At 34.2% G+C, this 20,000-nt stretch overlaps 2 protein-coding genes across 4 annotated transcripts; both read right to left on the bottom strand.

The window, feature by feature from the left end:
• Positions 1-421: 421 nt before the first annotated feature.
• Positions 422-3,493, bottom strand: LOC132164219 (UDP-xylose transporter 1-like). Of its 3 annotated transcripts, none has more exons than XM_059574677.1 (9): positions 3,398-3,493; positions 3,260-3,328; positions 2,719-2,839; positions 2,180-2,364; positions 1,657-1,724; positions 1,434-1,566; positions 1,128-1,289; positions 767-1,039; positions 422-670 (listed from the first exon to the last, which is right to left on the bottom strand). In XM_059574677.1, the coding sequence occupies exons 3-9, from the start codon at positions 2,837-2,839 to the stop codon at positions 566-568; spliced, it is 1,047 nt and encodes a 348-aa protein (XP_059430660.1). In that variant the 5' UTR covers positions 3,260-3,328; positions 3,398-3,493; the 3' UTR covers positions 422-565. The 3 variants fall into 3 exon arrangements, with proteins under 3 accessions (XP_059430660.1, XP_059430659.1, XP_059430656.1); XM_059574676.1 differs by having other exon boundaries at positions 3,260-3,316; XM_059574673.1 differs by having other exon boundaries at positions 3,260-3,493.
• Positions 3,494-7,268: 3,775 nt separating this feature from the next.
• LOC132163804 (uncharacterized) lies at positions 7,269-13,438 on the bottom strand. Its single transcript, XM_059574175.1, has 16 exons — positions 13,287-13,438; positions 13,022-13,089; positions 12,788-12,946; positions 12,535-12,646; positions 12,320-12,430; positions 11,302-11,406; positions 10,751-10,834; positions 10,510-10,625; positions 10,158-10,259; positions 9,958-10,071; positions 9,799-9,855; positions 9,115-9,181; positions 8,937-8,990; positions 8,043-8,117; positions 7,709-7,744; positions 7,269-7,613 (listed from the first exon to the last, which is right to left on the bottom strand). The coding sequence occupies exons 3-16, from the start codon at positions 12,805-12,807 to the stop codon at positions 7,515-7,517; spliced, it is 1,152 nt and encodes a 383-aa protein (XP_059430158.1). The 5' UTR covers positions 12,808-12,946; positions 13,022-13,089; positions 13,287-13,438; the 3' UTR covers positions 7,269-7,514.
• Positions 13,439-20,000: the final 6,562 nt, after the last annotated feature.

Here is a 20,000-nt window from a genome sequence, read left to right as displayed (position 1 = left end):
ATGTAGAAATCATTTTACGCCGAAGTAAACGGAGGCTTAACTGGATTAGGTCCCATAGTTTTTCTTTTCTCATTGGAGGGTTGTTCACGTAAAACTTTGGTGCCTCGCTTGTCGGTGTTTGTGAGTTGTATTAGAAGTTATTATTGCCTATTTAATTTACACAGAGAAAAGTAGAAAAATGTTGGTGTGAAGTCATTGGTGATTGCCTCACCCTCACAAGAATGAGCATCATCTTTAATTTCTGTAAAATTATGAAAGATTGATAACCATTCCAAACATGAACTCACAATTGCATCGGTATTGACGTGAACATCGGAATCAGACTAAAAGGAAATGAAAAGAAAAGGATAGAGAGAGAGAGTATGTTAGGGTGGGAAGGTTTTGATATACGAGCTAGAGATTCTTCTAATTTGAGAATCAATTAAAAAAAGGAAAAGGAAGAGAGTCAATTTATTCAAAGAATCAAAATCCTTTACAACTCAGCAAAATGTCTTGAGTTTATAGGGGAAAAAATGTCCTGGATCTGGAAAGAAAGACCAAGATACATGAAACTTTTGTCACAAACTTAAACAACAGAGTCCTTGGTTGATTTCTTAGCCTCATGAGTTTCCTTATCTGAAAGGCCCATGCTCTTCCCAGCCAAAAGTGGTGTAGTATCTTTATCTTTAATCTGGAAATTAGAAATGAATTATTAAATAGGGAAAAATGAAATCATTCAATTCCTATTGCTGTTAAACACTTACTGATCAATACTGAGAAAGAGTACCTGGGAAGCCAGTGATACATCAGTGGGTTGTTTCTTTTTACCCTCCTGGGTGCAAAAATATGAGTAAAGTCCCATTCCCCATATTGCAATTAGGATTCCAATAATGTTCCTCTCTGTAAATGGGTCATGAAGAAGTGTATAGCCAAAGGCAAGAACAAGGCATGTCTTGAGGTGCCCTAGCACTTGATATGTAACAGGAGAAGTCTTGCCAATAACTAGAAAGGTGCTGAAGTTCACAGCCACTGCTATTAGGCACGATAGCACGATGAATGCCTGCACATTTCACTTTCATTAATCTCCCATCACAAGTTAATTTTCTAGGCATGAGGAAAGGAGAAGAAAAGGGAAGCAATTAAGTTACCAAAACTAAAGGAGAATATTTGTAGGCAAAGACATTTTGGTTGGTGAGGAACTGATCAACCAGAGGGCCTGAGACAAAGAGCACTGCTGCCTGAAATGGAGCTGACTGGTATAGCAGCTGAGTTGAAGATACATTGAGCCTCTTCTGTATTGTGTTTGTCAGCTGAATGGATTATTGGGTTAAGAGTGACCAATTCATTTAAATAAAGTCAAACCTTTCTCTACACACACACACACACACACACATATATATTCTGCAAATTTACCACTTTTACTAGAAAATAGTGGGAATTAATCAAAAGGATACAATTTGACCAACACAGGTAGTTATAATGGCTAAAACAGAGAGGATTGATCCCAAAGAATTGAGTTGAAGATCAGTTATGGAGGCAATGCCAACTCCTACTAGTAAGAGGAAGAGAGAGAACTTAATCTTCCGGCTGCAAATTAGAAAGGAAAAGGTTGCAGTGAGCTTGGAGAATCCTGTTTCAAAATCTAAGTAACAAAAGGTCTCTAAAGCCTAATATTACCTGAATTGCTTGTTCAGGAACAGTGTTTCCAATAGTACAGTAAATGGTATGATTGCAAGCTTTGTCATCTGCCAAAAATGTGAATACAAACACATATAACACTTAGATGATATGTAAAATTAATCACATTATAAGGTTAATTTCCTCTGCTAGCTGCTTGAAGTTTATTATTGCTGATGCTGAAAGCTACATGCCCTCAAACTATCTTTTAATTTCCTACTTTTTATAAAATTCTGTACATTATTAGATTTCATTTGCCATTTATCGTGATATAAGAACACGATCACCTTGACGATATCTACGCGGTTGTAAAATTTTGTGCCAATCGGCGGAAGTTTACTCTTTACCATTCTGAGCAAAATGTGAGCCGATCCAAATGATCTGGTACCGATCCGGATTTACCGACCTCCGGTTGCATAAAATTTTACAAGTGGCGTTTAGATGTGGTCGCAGTGATTGTGTGACAGGTGGAATGAAAATACTAGAAGTCCAATAGAAACCCCATTTTAGGAATGAAGTGAACCTGGTAAAATCCAATGGAGTTGAAACCCAGGCTCAGGTTGAGAAATCCAATTGAAACTCCATTCAGAAGGCCAAAGAGTATTACAGTCTTTGCGTCTGTTGATTTCGACTCAAAAAAATTCAACCGTTGCGCCACATGCAGGGTGCAGAATGTCACCATAAGATGCCAACTAGTGAGCGTAGTAGCTGCACCCCAAGAAATTAAAAAAAAATAAAATTGATTAATCTTAAATATATAGGAACTGATATGGAAATAATATTTTTTAGTTCGTGTGTATATATATATATATGAAACATGTGACGGTAAGACTTCTTAATAGAACGTGCAGAGAATACGACTCAACTGAATTTGATTATATGGTGAGGCGTAATCTAATATTCAACAAAATAATATCTCAAATTTTAAATTGACAATCTTAATTACATCAAATAGAACAAAAAAAGTGGTGCTTAAAAACAAGAACATCTGTTTATATATTATACTGTTGAATTAAAAATGTCTTGAGGGAATGCTCTGAAGATAGGATATTGAGTAGTTACCAAAAGGGAAGCCAAGCTTGCTCATCAAAGCTTTGTTGCAGATGACAATGGAGACAGATGACGCCACCGAAAGGAAAAGCGCGCCAATAACGCCCAGCTGGAAGCTCGACATTTCTCCCATCTTTGATCAAATGAAAAGAAAAGAATGAGAATCGAAGATAAGACAGAAAATCTACATATAAAAATCTACCACTGTCCAATTCCCCTAGCTAGCCTATATTTTATTTGTAGCAACATTTTTCTCGTTTGAGAATATGAAAGGATTATTAATTTTATTTGATGACCAATTCTGTCAATGTCATTATTCTTTTGGGCTCGATGGTTATGACCACCAAACAGGTGGTAACATAATTAACTTTATATAAAAATAATGATCAATTGTAATAATTAGGAAATGTGATTTTGTCGAAACCAAAGGAATTCAACATAATGTAGAACAGTTTCTTACGTGTAAATGGTGTAATAAATGGAGCTTGCTTGGATATAACTGCCCTTTTCTGACTAGTCTGGAAATAGAAAATGCATGAGAAGAGAAAAGTACCTTTTTTTTTTTTTTTTTGCGAGGAACAAGAAAGTGTTGGAGCCCTGGGGCTGGAGCCTTCACAAAAAACTAATTAAATTATTCATACGCAAACAAACATATAGAGTGCTTGTAAACCCACAAAAGATCTCAACCAACCTTAGAAACTGTGCTCCCAAAACTCCACACAATTTATGGAGGAGAGAATTGGGAGAGCAGAAAGACTGTGAAAGAGTGTGTGAGAGAGAGAGAGAGAGTGGGTCTCGTGGCTTGTATGAGAATGAAGCTTTTGCACCCTTTTATTTTAGATGGTTTTGAGGTTGGTGCCTAACGCCGTTTTCCAAGTGTAGATACAGTAGAGTTTTTGTTTTCATTTGCCTAGCTTCCAGAAGGGGGACTTGACGGCTATTCTAAGCAAGGAGACGGTCAATTAAAATGACCGTTAAGATGGTAATTAGGCTTGAAATTATAATTACCAAAAAGGCCATTTGTGATTGGTATTTTATAGGATTGATAATTTTTGATACGACGAATTTGACACAAATCTAATAAGAAATTAAAATGTTAGGATTGAGGAATCTGATTTATTTAATTAAATGAGTCATGTTAAGATTAACGTATATAGTTATATACTCATACTTCGACACAATCCGAACCTAACATGCGACATAAATACAAGAAATTTTTTTTTATGACATGTAAATCCTACACGAACCCAATTTAAAATTAGAGAGTTATTGTAAAGAGTTCGACCCGTTTAATTAAATGAGTCAGATTATGGTTGGCTTATATAGATACACATATCTCGACACGATCCAAACCTGACACTCGAACATGAATTATCACCATAGTATTTTTAGGGTGTCCCATGTTTTGTTTTTGAAGAGGGGTGTTTTGGTCAAGTTGGATCTTCCAAATCTGATGAGGGGTAATTAGTAATTTGGGTAGGAGCACATATTTTTCATGGGGATATTAGATTAGGCTTGGGGCACAAGGCAGGAAGGTGAGATGGCATTTGTTTTATGACCCAGCTATATATCCCCCAATTGAAGCAATTAGTGTTTGGTGAAGAACCTTCAATCTCACTCCAGCGCCCCCCTTTTAGCATCACCCACCAGGCATTATAGAGCAAAAAAGCTTCTCCACATTAAAATGCATCTTCAAGCTTGCTAAAGGTCGCCACCAAATTTCACAAAAGAAATTTATAATTATAAACCACCTACGTGGAATATGAAACTCATCATCAGGGTCATTTTCTTATGTATGCTTATTAATTAACCCTTTTTCTCCCAACTTATTTATACATTTTTAGTGGATACAAAATATATATGAAAGTCATCACCAGCGAATGGCAGTGGTTCAATGGTTTTAATGCAATTTTCATATGGCTAGACATGCACTAGGGTGTGAGTCTGAAATCCGAAATGCAAATCACTTATTCCTAATTAATGTTAGCTACCTTAAGTTTTACTGATATTTTGGTGGGGCTCAATCAGGCTATGGTTTAATTGACTTGAGGGAGCATTTGTAATTCTTCGGAGTAAGTGTTATCATGGTCACACCCAAATAAAGTAGACACAATTTGTCGTCCTCTCCTATCACTTCTAAAAGAATATATATATATATATATATATATATATATACATGAAAGTCATGACTTTCTACTTTTTTTTTTTCATAATTATGTTTTCATGTGTATAATAATTTGAGAAACCCTTTTCCTTTATCATTATTCTTAAATGATGCACAAGTCCAAAATATATCCTAAGATGACAGGGTGTAGGTCTTTGCGAGGACCAGCAGCTAGCTAGCTAGTGTAAAGAACTTTCTATTTTCTTTATACTAAGCAAATTCATAAAGAAAATAGAAAGTTATTTACAAGTAGCAAGGATAAACAGTTCCATTTTCAACATCACCCAACACACATCGACTCATAATAATAATAAAAAAAAACACCAAAAGGAAAATGAATTCTTTAATAAATTGGTAAAAGGGAGCCAAACTTTTCCTTCTGTTTTTTTAAATAAATAAAAAAAAAAAAGGGAAAGTAGATTGAAGATTTTGTTCACTTTCACATCATTTCTACAAACAAGCAAAGATTAATTTTATAATTTCTAACCTAGTTTGTAAATCCTTTGAATTGAACCAGAAATTTGGGGATTAAATCTCATCTTCATTAGGGACTCAGGAATCTATAAGGGAGCTATTCTGTAACCTAATCATTGAACCAAAAAAACAAAAAAATCCCCTTGCGTAGTTCAAATTTCTTCAACAGCCTGTTTGTCTTCCATGGTCGCTGTTGCTTCAACTTCCAGGGATCCACCAATGCAACAGCAAATATATACACAAATTCAGTATTGAAAACAATAAATGGAAAATTCCTGCCTATCCCTAATTGTGGAGGCTAAGACTCCTACACTTTGCTTTCATCAATGACCGGAGAGTTGAAATTGCAATAGTGCCCAACCCCTATGACAACGATGACTTACCTTGAAATCCCACTTTTTTTTTTTTTTTTCAATCAAATTGGAAAAGGGTTACATGTAATCAAAACACCAAAAAAGGGCTGGACTCCCCCAACAACAAACTTCAAATGAAAATTATAGATCATAAAATATAATCAAATCATAAGAAATTGGCTAAAAAATGACGTGGTTCTCTCTGTAAGGGCTGCATAAAGCAATAAGTGAAGCAAAAGGGGCACGAACCTCAAAAGGTCCTTCAACCCTTTCTGAATCCCTACTTGAAAACAACTACTATAAGGAAGCTGAAGCGGGAGAGATACCGACAAAGACTGAACATGAGATGTTGAAGGGAAAGAACTAAACCGGTTGCAAAGGCCTCATCTACAAGATTAAGCTACAAAGACTAAGACGTAAGTCCCCCATCCTAATACTTATTCCGCAAAAGCACACTTAAATGCGAAGTTCTAATGGGTTTATGACCATCACGGGTTTAAAACACATTGTTATTAAAAGAAGTGCGATTATATATATAAGCACACACCCATTCCTAGGCGATGTGGGACACCACACTATAACCCACAAAATTCAAGCAACACAATAGAGAAAATAGAAAAACAAAGCAAAAAACACAAACACAAACATAAACATCACAAGAAACCCCAAGACATCCCCCCACTTGTTCCCACAAATACTTCTCCAAGAATCATACACAAGTGGAACATAAATATCAGCAGTTAAAAGACGACAAGACTTTATTTCCTTTGGCAATTAGTACCTAAACCCGAAAGGGAAATAACAATTCAGTTGAGAGAGATGGAATGCAAATATTAGTAAAATTTAATTGCCATCGACGTTGTTCCAAAATGATACCAAGTTTTAGGACGGATTTTATTTAAAGGAAATTAAGACGATTAGGTATATTCAAACATGCCCATTTTGTCCCCGCCCAACATTGGCCACCTGTTTAGGGATTTTATCGTAAACTTCAGCATGAACTTTGCTCTTCCTTTCGTTTGACCCAAATTACGATCAAAATCTCCCCTTTTTCATTGATATTTAAATTAAGGGAAAATTACAGTTTACCTCCTCAAAGTTAACAGCGTTTTTTAATTCGAACACTAAAATTTTAATTTTTGCAATCTACCCCCACAAAGTTCTAATTTTTTTTTTAATTCGACCAATATTATCTCAAAATTACCATATTACCCCTAATTTTTATTTTTATGAAGAAAAAAAATAAATTTCGGGTGCAAAAATGACCAAATGGTCAAAGGGGTGACTACGTCCACCCTAATTTTTTTTAAAAAAAAATTAGGGACAATATGGAAAGCTTTGAATACAATTGGTCAAATTGCAAAAATTTGAAACTTTTGGGAGGGGGGGTGAATTGTAAAAATTAAAATTTTAGTGTTCAAATTGAAAAACATTGTCAACTTTAAAGGTGTAAACTGTAATTTTCCCTTGAATCAAAGTCCCATGCACATTCCAAGAAAAAAAAAAAAAAAGAAACACCAGACAACTGTGTCGTTGCAACGAAAAAGACAACGTTATATCTGTAATGGTGGCAAACCCGTCCTGGAAGACAAGACGGTAACATTTTCTTCTCTTTTATAACTGCGGCTGTGTACAAGCAAGATACAGGAGAGATGTGGCTCACAATAACGAGCCGCCCAGCTTGAGTAAAAAATCATTTTAAAAAAAGGCATGAAGAATTGAGCTAATAAACACCACCCAAAGCATAAGAGAATCATGTACAAGAACAAAAAAAATAAAATAAAAATAAATAAAAAATGAAGAAAAAAAAGAGGTTGTCAACGTTTCTCCTTCCCAATTTGAGCAAGATATGCCTTATCTGCATTGGTGAGGCGAGCCCGGAACTCAGTCCACTCATTTTTACACCTTGCTCTCACCTGAAACATAAGACAACCAGGCACCAAAAAATACAACTCAGTCAAGGTGTTTTTATTTTTATTTATTAAAAAAAAAAATGATAAAATATACATACCCCTTCCCATGGAGCTTTCCCATTCTCGGACTTGCCCTGAAAGTTGAAAGATAAAGTATAACAATACAAATCATTAATCATTGAATTAAAGCACAACTAATCAATTTGGTTGACTAAGTTGGCACAAAATTTGAAGCTTTGAAGCTTTCCATGGGTGCTCATGGACATTTCCCTCAAACTTTAATCTAATTTGGCACAACATATACCAAATAATTCCAGGAGTCGAATTTGCAGACATGCGCACACTTACAAGTCTTCCATAATTCCAAAAGTTGAATGTGCACATACTTACAAGCACAAATGAAAATATCTCACAAACTTATTGATGACTGACCTGGCTCCCAAGAGAAGGTATTACTTGATGAACAATCCACTGCGAATCGACCACGCCAATTTTTTCATGTGCAGGCTGCAGAGATAAAGCAAGACTGATTACAATGTGCCAGGAAAAGGTACCTTACTAATCTAACAAAAAAAAATTTATAATATGGGATATGCAAATCTACCTGACCGATTCAAAGTTGAATTCAAAAGACTATAATTGCATTTGGCAATTAGGAAGGACCCTACTTTTCATAACCTACATTTTCTTTTTGTATGTTCACTTTTCAGAATCCACATAAAACTAGTTCTTGCTAAAAAAAATATTTTTAGATGTCCTTGCTAAAATATTTTAACAATACAAGGTGCTAGGAACAGATTAACAGAAGATGTTTATTGAGCTCCTAAATGTTTAGATGTGTCATACTGACCATGCTTGTAATTTGATTGTTTAATTGATTGCTGATCACTATTGGCTTGGCACTTATGACACAGATGTGAACAAACATGGATCATTGCCACCTAAATCTCAATGTCTTATAGTCCAGTGAGATAGTGAAATCCCCCGAGTATTATTATTTAGAAGTATGAATCCATGAAATCACTTTACTAGAATTGATATAAGCAATTTTTTGCTGCTCCCTTTTCTGATAAATAAATGGGAGAGAGGCAAACGAAAAGTGATGATGGTGATAGTGATCAACCTACAAGGAGAATCAAAATCCTGGTTGGCAGTACTACCACCAACGAACCTGTGGTAGGCTACCTCCTTTTCTATAAAAGACACAGAAAAAGAAAACAATTGAAAATAGCCAGGTCATCCATATAGATAGTGAAAGGGCAACTAAATAATACAAAGAAGGGGCACCAAAACCAAAAAAGAGAAAAAGAAAGAAAAGCCGCTGACCTCTACACATCTTCTGAGAGCAAAATCCAATCCCCATCCATGCACCAAATCATTCTACAAGCAGAAATCAGAGCGTTTGATTAGGGTGGCTGGCTCATTCGACAACACTCAAAAGGGAATACTGTATATTTATTCATGTGCAATAATTTAGCAACACAATCCTAGATACAAAACATACCTGAATCAAATGCCACACACAACGCCAAGCTTCCCGAGAAAAGACTGGGGCCATAATTTCTACAAATCTGAAAGAACACAATAACTATTAAAAAGGGAATTGTGCAGCACCAAAAAAAAAAATGATATCTGTTTAGACTGTTGTTGTACCTGCTATGGAAATTGCGCATGTAAATCAAAGATCATATATTGAGAATTATGCAACAAACACATCATCCTGCCATGCAACTTAAGGAATCTCCATCCAATTATGATAATTAATCTTGCATTATTGAAAGCCAAAATATCCAAAAAATTTAAGCAAATCTTCTGAAAAACTTTCATAAGACTATAGCTAACTAGCGGTCATGATTTACAAATTCTAATATTTTTCCACAAATACTTTTGATAATATGTCATACTATTCTCGAAGAAAACTAATTAATCACAATATCGGAATAAAAGTCTAAAAATGATTTACTATGCTAATAAAACCAGTCATATTATACACATATTGTCCAGGATTTTTTTTTTTTTTTGTAAGCACAAATTTTCCAGGATGACCACCAAAGTGCCAGGTAATAAATAGAATTCACAACAACTCTACAAGCATTGGTACAAATAATAGAACATTTGTCTTTGTATTGTGTTTATGGAAATATTTCACTCACATACAAAAACACAGAGAGAGAGAGAGAGAGCATACGCAGCACAAGGAGGCAAATGTGGGTCTCTACACCAGCCTGGCTTCTCATCTGTAGCCCTATTCACAAATCCATACATAAAGAACTTTAACAACAGTTTAAATTGCATAATACAGCAATATCATTACAATAATATCACTAGAGAGAGGGAGAGAGCTTACATGTGAACTTCTCTGTCACCTCTCCTCTTTGTCATTTCCCATGTTAGTCCGTTATTGGGCTCAAGACCAGGTTGAGAGATCTCCAAACCGTGCTTCTTAACCAACTCGATGTACCTGGTAAATTGCAGGGAGAAAAAACAGAAATAAGCATGTGACAGGTGTTTCTGAGAAGGAAAAAAGACTGATAAATGAAAACTTACTTATCTCCATTGAAGTGATCTACTCCAAGATCTTCATCCCATATAAAAATATATTCAAAATCCGCTACAATATCAGGATGCAAAAACCTTTTTACATACCACCTGCAAAACATAAAAAGGTATGAATGTCAGAACAAACTGTAGATTCACCCACCTGCATGGCCTTAAGTCTTAGCTAATTATAAAATGCAGTGGACTGAACTCTACAGAAGAATGCGGATATATATAACTCTAATTCGATGTTCAAAAGCTAGCTAACTCGAGTTTGCTACAGAGTGCAAGGATCATTGAAGCTCTTATCCAATGTAGGAAAAAGGTAGAAGTGAAAGCAATGCACAGTGACAAAACTTACCATTTTGTTTGTTTCTTCACACTAATGTGGATTGCACTCTTGGACCACTCAAATTGATCCCATTCACTTGTCCGACCATCATAGTGAAAAAGCAGAATCATGAAATCCTCAGAAAACTAGAAAAAAAAAAATAAATAAAATAAAATAAAGAGAACAAGAAGAAGAAAAGAAACAAAATGAACCCCAGCAGTCAGCATCCTGAAAGATAAAAATTAAATTAAGGGGAGAACCCTTTTATAACCTTTTTAACTGCTGCATTAATATTGTTTCTCTGATCAAGACCAACAGTGAATGTCACCAAGTATTTTGGCTTTTTCTTCAGATCCTGCATATTTCAGTAATTTCATCATAAGATAATTCCCATGAACCAGGCAGTTGTTTCACATGCAGAGTCAATAAAAGGCTCAAAGGTGAAGATTTATTGCACTTTGGCTCCTTGCTCAAATTTATATGCATATATGCAAATTTTGACAAGAAAGGTCCCCATCCCTCCTCCTCCCCTAAGACTTTCTGTTCCCCTCCTCTGCTTCAAAAGCATAACCTACCTAGATCCATTCTGGAATCCATGTGCAAAGGGGAATACTGTGAACATTTTCAAGAGATCTCGAAAATGTTCACAAAATCAGACTTCATCACAACACAGTTTCTATTGATGGCAAATTTTAAGTTTCGGGCCACAAAATGTACATGCATGCATGACAATCCTAGAATGCCTCTATTGCTTACTGTCAGAAAATCGTCATTCTATTTGATATTCTTACTTAATATTCTTACAACAATTGTGCACCATACCTCACTGGGTTCACCCCATAGTCTGCGTAAATAAAGCTCAGATTGTGATACAACAATTCCTGGAGGTAATGACTCTGCTCCACGAGGATTTGTTGGAACATATATCTGAGAGAAAGCAAACAAGTCACAGAAAATTATCAGTCCAAACCAAAACTAGGCCTTATCATTACTTTTGTTTAACACAAACCACACTGCAAAACCTGCAATTGAGAAGGAATACATAAAAGCCAAGCCAATCTTAAAATCCAGATTGTTTCATATTCCTTTTAGTAATTATTCTTTTATTCCTTTATACCAAGTACAATTTTTGGTATGTAATGCAACAAAAACGAGCACACCAATCAGGAAAGTGCTGATAATAGCAAAACTCTATTATGATCTCATTGCTATTTTCATAAGAACAATTTTACAAGTAAATACAGCTTTCTTTAGTCATATTATCTCTAGTAGAATCTCTTAAAAATAAAATCATGAATCATCAAATTCAATGAAAAAGAAGATCACACAACTTTGCCCCCCAAAAAATCAGCACTTTCATTTATAAATCCATTGTTAACGTACAAGCCAAACTATAGACAACAAAGTCTTGCTGAGAAAAATGAGGGTTGGACTGGTTGGTCATGAAAGTATTACATGAAGAATATCAGAGAGGCCAAATTGATCCTTAGCGCACAGTCCTAACAATTTGCACCAACAAAATACATTTGATATTTAGCCTAAAAAGTTTTAAATTGATTTATAAACAGCAGTGTTGGTTTCCATACCAAAAAAAAAAAAAACACACACACACACACAAATTTTGCTTCACAAATGAAATAATATCGTAAAGGAAGACGAACAAGAACGAACAATTTGAAACCAAAATCCATATATTGGAGCCATCTATCCCTAAATGGGGTATAAAGGTGGTAATAATTCACTACATTTCAGAGTGATTTTGCTTTCACAAACTAACAAGATAAGAAATGAATAATAATTATACATATATTTAGGCTTGGAGACCACCTATACAAATTACCTTCGGAACATTGCTGGATCCAACACTTTCAACAGATTCACTTCTAGTGGATCTATGAATGTCAGTCATGGCTACATCAAGAGACGACATAAGGCTTGGAGGTAAGTTAATCTGCGAAATTTAAGAACCAATCAAATGGATATAGGCATCTAATGCAATATTACATCCAAAAAAAAAAAGAAAAAGAAAAACCAATGACGAGGAGCCCAAACTACCTTATTTAGAGATACAGACGGAATCGAAGCACCTATAAAAAATCCAAATACGACTCCTATAATCGTCGTGATTACTAGCCTGGCGCCATCGTTTGATTTCCTAAAAACTCCACTGCGATCAAAACGGAAAATTGAGAATCAATTCTCATGATCATTAGCAAATCTTAGTTTTTCTGGGGAAAAAACAAAAAAACAAAAAAAGAAAAACAAAAAACAAAAAACAAAAGTAAGAACAAAACATTTCGTTTCATACCTACGGTGTATGGTCCCCATTCTGGAATAGAACTTTAATTCAATAGGTCACTTTCCCGACAGAGATTCAATTCTTAAAGCAACTTCCGAAGCAAATATTGCATTCTTCGCATTCATGAGAACAAAGCTTTGAATGGCAAGCTCCAAAATAGTATCAGACCTGACAGTTAATAGAATTGGATTACCAGATTCACAAACATACAACTGCCCGAAAATTTCGAATCAGAATTCTAACCTGCGTATTTATCGGTTGATTTATTCTTTGGCGATGCTTCTATGTGATTTAGCGATCACAATCTTGATCTGCTTAAACAAATTTAACAAAAACAATAACCTGGCTTATAACCGAAATGGACGAAACTAAACAACAAATTTCAGAAAAAAGTGGCATTGCAGTTGTGGAGAAACAAATCAATCACATTTTATCTGCGATTCAATAAAATGATGATGCAAATCTCCTATGAAATTATAATATCAGAAAATTCGAAGAAAGAACTCACAAATTGTTTAAACAAGAATAACGTAGTAGATATGCTAGATTTGCAACCTGAGAGAAAGAGAGATTTTGAAGCGAGAGAGGGAGAGTTTATAAAGAAAGATGAAGAAAGGTATACCATACCATACCGGGTGATTGTTATTCCTGAATTTGGAAACAGAAGGAAAAATTATGTGACCAAATTGCCCCCGCTTTTGAATTTCCTCCGACAAATAGTATAGCGCTACGGCCATTCTCTCGGCGTCTTGTTGCAACTCTTTGGACACCCAAACGGTCGTCTTCCACGTGTCAATGTGCCCCCATAAGTCCAGATAGAGGATTAGCCTAACAGTTGAACAAGTTTTGACAGAGCCAAGGAAGCTTTAAGATTTTAAGATTAACTTGTTTACCAAGATTGGCAAGATACTTATTCAAACTGAGTTTAAGCTCTTTGTGAAAGCTATTCGAGGCAAGTCGAGTTGAGCCGAGCTCAACTCAAGCTAAAGCTAAGCTCTTAAATTTTTTTTAATGTATAATCCGAATAGAGTTAAAGTCCGAATTTGAAAACAACCTATAGATATTTATTTATAGTATAAATATGGAAAAAAAATAATAATAAAAAAAGTCTCACAAACTAACAATCATTCAAAAGGTACTAAATTAGTTCATCAAACTACCAAAGTGTGTCAAAAATATCACATTTTTTATTATATTCCTATAATACCCATATTCCTTTAAAAACTAAATAAAAATTAATAAAATAAAAAATAAAATAAAATATTTTTAAACAAAAAGAAAAAAAAAGAGCAAATATATACAATTTTTTTTGGAATAAATAAAAAATTAATCAATGCAGTTTGGCTTAAATTATAAATAGTTCTTGCGGTATTAAAAGTATGGATAAATGCAAAATCAAACTGTGTGGCTGGCCCAACCGGCAACCACTCCTTTCCTTATTATTATTATTATTATTATTATTATTATATGTTTTTAAAATTAATTTTTAGTTTTCTATTTTATTTTTCAAAAGAATAAGGGTATTATAAGAATATAAAAAAAGATGTGAAATTTCTGACATATTTTAGAAGTTTGATGGGTTACTTTACCATCTTTTGAATATTGTGGGGCTCTTTAAAAAATGGTTGTTAGTTTGGAAGACTTTTTTATATTTTTTCCTATAAATATATAATACGTAACTATATAAGACATATTATATAATATAACATATAACTATAATCTATAGGTAATAAATTAAAAATATATTATTATATATAACTAGATAGTAGAAACTATAGTATAATGTGAACAAGTTATAAATATAGTATATAATTATACTTGTAGAAAAGAAGAAGAGAAGAAGCTAGGTTGGCTATTATGTTAGAGATGAAAAATGGCTCATAATAGTCTTCCTTTTTTTTTTTTTTTTTTAAACGTGTCTACACTAGAGTGAGGAGGGAGGATTCAAACTAATGACCTCCACTTCATAAAACGTGGTCCCTAGCCGATTGATCTACCTCTTAGGGACTACTACTTAGTATGTTAACATTAATATATAACATACACATATATAATATACATAGAAATATTGGGTAACACATAGTTAATTATATTTACTAAGTTACTTATTTACTTAGTATATATTAATTAACTATATAATAATGAACTAACTAGTTAGAGCATTCCCAATGGAGGAGCCATATTTTTATGTAAAATGGCTTCTCAAAACTCACTTTTATCTAGTTTAGCTAAGCCATTTTTAAATGTCTCTACACCGGATTAGTTATATTTCTATCTATTTTATTAAAATATTATTAAAAGCAATAAAAGTTCTGGGAAAAAGAGAACACGTGAGAGAAAAAATGGGAAAAGTTTTGGGAAAAAGAGAACATGCAGAGAAAAAGTAGGAAAAGATTTTGGAAAAAGAGAAAATAGGTGAGAGAAACAATGAAAAATAAAATAGTTCCCTTAAAAAGTGCTGCTACATTTAACTTTTTTTTAGCTCTTCCAATCAAATATCCATTTTACATTTTCTTTAGGCTAATCCAATGTAGAGGGTTTTTTAAACATTTGAAGAGCCATTTTAGATAAAAGTAACATTTAGCTCTTCCATTGGGAATGCTCTTAGTATGTTAACTAATAAAGACACATATAACTATTAGGAATAAATGCAAAATTGGTTTTTGTGGTTCGCCTAAATTACAAATCACTTCATGGGGTATAAAAAATAATTTATAGGTTCCTATAGTTGGCAATAACTTGGCATAAATTACAAATCACTCTCTGTGGTATAAAAAATAATTTATAGGTCCTCAAGGTATGCCAAAATAATAGTTTACTCTTTGAAATCAATTTCTGTTAAAGAACTTAACAAAATTTATCACTTTGTCCGCTAAGATTACACATCAACCCTCACTGCACATAATACTGCTACAGTAAATTATCCTAATATCTTATTTTTCCAAAATTTTACTCTGTGCATAACCCCTCCCTCATCTTCATCTTCCTCAACCACTTCACAAAATGCAACTGTCAAATTCTCGCAAAATGCTCCCAAATCGTGGTGAGAAATGTGAAAATGATGGAGGGTTATGTACGGAGTAAAATTTTGGGGATAGAAGAGATTATGTTAGTTTACTGTAGCAGTGTGACGTGACAAAGTAACAGATTTTGTTAAGTTATTTAACGAAAATTGATTTTAGGGAGTAAACTGTTATTTTGGCCTGCCTTGAGAACTTATAAATTATTTTTTATACACAGGGAGTGATTTGTAATTTAGGCTAACTACAGGGTTCTATAAATTATTTGTTATGCCACATGGAGAGATTTGTAATTTAGGCCAACTATAAGGACCAATTTTGCATTTATCCATAAATATTAAGTAACTTATATAACATATATTACTTAATTACTAATATACATACTTAATTACTAATGTATCGAGCTTGAGTTCAGGTCGAGCTAAACCGAGCGAGTATCAAAAAGGTTGTCGAATGGACTCGTTTATTTACAACCCTAGTATGTGACTGCAAAGTTTAATATATTTTTGTATAATTATTCTATAATTGAATGATGCGATAATAAATATTAGTCCTTAAAATAGTATGTCTTAAAAAAAGAAAAACTTAAGTGCTTATTTAAGAGTCGATTTTTATCCCATGCCATCTAATTTTATGGCAGTCGTACAAAAATTTAGTAAATAAAATTACTCTTAAAAAATACCCAGCTTGTGACCCTGCAGTTTCTTCTTCTTCTTGTTTTTCATTTTTTTTTTTAATATTTTTAATTTTTAATTTTTATTTGTTGAGTGTGGTGGTTTAATGACAGAAACACCCACATTTCTTTACCAAAATGACAATCGCACATATGAATGAAGGTATAACAAAAAAAAAAAAATCCCCATGTGTGGGGTTGTACATGTGGATGTGGTGCCAATAACCATATTGGCATGCACATCATGCGATTACTAATTGCTATCTATGTGGTTATTAAAGTTATTGAATGTGGTTATTTACCATTACTTGCATATGAGGTAATGTGCCTTTTGGCCTATTTTAATCTTTTGGACCTTCATTAGGTCTTTATTCAGGCATATTTTAAACAATTTCGAAAATGTTTTAGGCTTGTTTATAGTGTTTTGGGCATGTTTTAGTTTTGTTTTTAAGTCTTAGAGCTTTTTTTGTTTTTTTTTTTTTTTTTTGGAACGATATTTTTTCATTGATATAACAATCAAATGAGGCAAAATGATCACTTAGTATAATGCCAAAGATACAATTTGGAATCTCCACAACCCAAACACTATCTATGACATACACAATATCCTTTTGGGCTATTACAAGACAATATCTTTGAATATCATTATTCCCACTAGTTTCAAATCTGTAGCAAATTCCAGCGAATCATGTTTCTAACCGTTATTTAGTCATTGATTTTTGGGCTTTTTCATTTACGCTATAACTGGATTTCCAAACGCAATTCCCTTTACTGCCTCTACCATAGTGACAATTCTTCTATATGCCTAAAAACTCATCCGCATCGATCAATGATTTACTCCCATAAAAGAACTAGAAGAGAACAAATGACAAACCGGAAACCCAATACCGTTACTCTTAAGGATTCATATAAAAAAATCCTTAGAAAACGACTAAACCTTCACCCCATAGATTGCTAATGAAATCAAATCTAGAGAGAAGACAAACAAACCCAAAAATGAAACACAAAGAAATAGAAAAATAGATGAGAAAATAATACAGAAACAAAACCCACAGAACAGAAAACATCGGCGGACGATAGGGTGGGAGGTAGCCAGTGGGGAGGCACGTGTCATGCTGGCTCTAGCGTAGGAAAGTAGATCTATCTTCGAAAGATTTCGAGCTGAGAACCCTGAAAGATCTGGCGAGAGACACAACAGAGATGGTGGAAAATTGGTGTTGACTGTGGTGAGGGGTTTGATCTGTGGGATAGGGCCTCAAAAGAAGTGGATAACATGCTTTTGATGAAGAAAAGTATGACCTCTAAAGAGGTGGATAGAAAGACCTCCAAAGAGGTGAGAAGGGGAGGGGAAGGAAGAAAGAAGGGAGGGGGAGCAAGAGGAAGCTTTGGCTCCCTCTCCACATGGCGTCTCATATGTCACTTCTCTCTTTGGCAGCTAGAAATAGGGGTAGCTTAAGCCCTAGGCTTAAGAGAGCCTTAAATGAAATCCATATATGATTCAACATTTTAGCTTAATAATAACAACAAAAATATAAACGTCTCTTGATGGGTTAATCCAAAAATACAAATATAAACATTACGAAGAGTAGTTGTTCATATATGTTTTTGTTGTTTTGGATTTGTAATATATATATATATATATATATATATATATATATATATATATATATACCTGGTGTTCTCTTGGTCCAAAGTGGATATTATTTTCTAAAAATTAGGTAAGAGAAATAAGGGACTGGTGGGGCTAGTTTCTTTCTTTCTTTTCTTGAAAATAATATGTGAAAGATTACTAGGATCAAGTTTTACCTATAATCTCCAAACAAACAAAGCATGGAACTAAGCCATATAGCAAAAATAAAACATGTACATCGGAATTAAAACAACATCACAAAGACAACACAAGGTTTGTTTACGAAGTGGAAAACCCTTTGACCACATCAAAGGTAAAAACACTCCGGGCAGCCAAACCTGGGAAATCACTATATGAAGATTTAGAGTTACAGACTAGACGATACTCACAACCTTGAGGACCTCTAGACCTAGTAAGAACAACAAGCTTCCCAACTTGTCTCCATCCTGACCATCTTCACTGAGTGCATTTCATCACTGACCCTTCGGTAGATTCTTTCTTCAAGTAACCAAGGTAACAATTTTTGTGCAGTTGAACTAACAGGCAACACGCCAAACAAGAGCAAAGGACAACTCGAAGCTTTGTCACGTTCTCTCTTGAGCAAACAGCTCCTGAGACACAGCGCTCGTAGAGAACTATTAAGACTTGCATAGAGAAAATATTTTCCAAAATTCTACAGTGAACAATGACATCGAAAACCATTTGTAGTAGAACATTTTACTCTTAACGTCATAACATGATACATTTCTCATTAAGACGGGATGAAAAAAATCATAGATCTGAGAATTCTATGTCCTAATGAGAAAGCAGTTCCGGTATGATGGGAAGAACAAATGTCACCTCTTCATCACATGTCCCGTCCTGACGCACCATATGACGAGAACATAGGGAGCACAACATTGGTCCCTAAGTGCTAAAATATTCATATTTTAGCCTTCAACTTACATTTGTTAATCCTTTAGTTTTGATTAATTTATGCCATTTTAGTTCTTTTATGTGCTTTCTTTGTTTTTGTAGGTTGTTGGAAGAAAATGAAGCAATTTCGGAAGTTTTAAGCATAAAAGAGCTATTTTGGGAAAATTGGAAGCTTTGGTAGTGCGATCGATTGTAGGGGAGCTATGATCGAGCGCACTACAAGCGAATACCATGAGCGCAAGGCGTGCGCTCATGCGCACCAAAGGAAGCCTCGATCGCACCTGCGATCGAGCGCCAGCACGAAGGATCGATCGCATACCACTACAAAAATCGGGTGAATTTTTGACTAATAGTTTTTGATGTGTCAATGGTTTTTGACATGTCAAAAACTCCTTTTGACGTGTGGTTTTTGACGTTTATCAACGGTTAAAAGGATGGGTGTCAAAAATCCCAGATTTTTGACGTGTCTACAGTGCTACGTCAAAAACTTTTCAACACGTCAAAAAAAATATTTTTGACGTGGCAATGTCGCCATGTCAGAATTTTTTGACGTGGTAGTGTTGCCACATCAAAAACTTTTTTGTCGTGGCAGTGTTACTTGCCACGTCAAAAATATTTTTGACGTGTCTGTTTTGCCACGTCAAAAAATTTTGGCCATCTTTTTTTTTTTTTTTTCAATTAAAAAATTTATTAATTTAAATTATTTTTCAATTAAAATTATATATACATTAATTATTTTCACCCCCTCTCTTCTTTTCTCCATTTTCGTTACTCCCTCCCAACTCTCTCCCTCTCTTCTTTTCTTCATTTTCTCTTCTTTTCTCCATTTTCTCACTCTCTCTTCTTTCCTCCATTTTCAAAAACCTAAACCCAAAAAATCTTCAAAAAATCAAAAACCAAATCAAAAAATCAACCTGAAAAATTAAAAACCCAAACGTGAAGCTCAATAAATCTTCAAAAACCCAAAAAATCTTCTTTATCTTC

The sequence above is a fragment of the Corylus avellana genome, chromosome ca10, assembly GCF_901000735.1.
Source record: "Corylus avellana chromosome ca10, CavTom2PMs-1.0".
Classification (NCBI taxonomy): domain Eukaryota; kingdom Viridiplantae; phylum Streptophyta; class Magnoliopsida; order Fagales; family Betulaceae; genus Corylus; species Corylus avellana.
The sequence above is the reverse complement of the archived record's forward strand: the minus strand, read 5'-3'. Positions and strand labels throughout refer to the sequence as shown.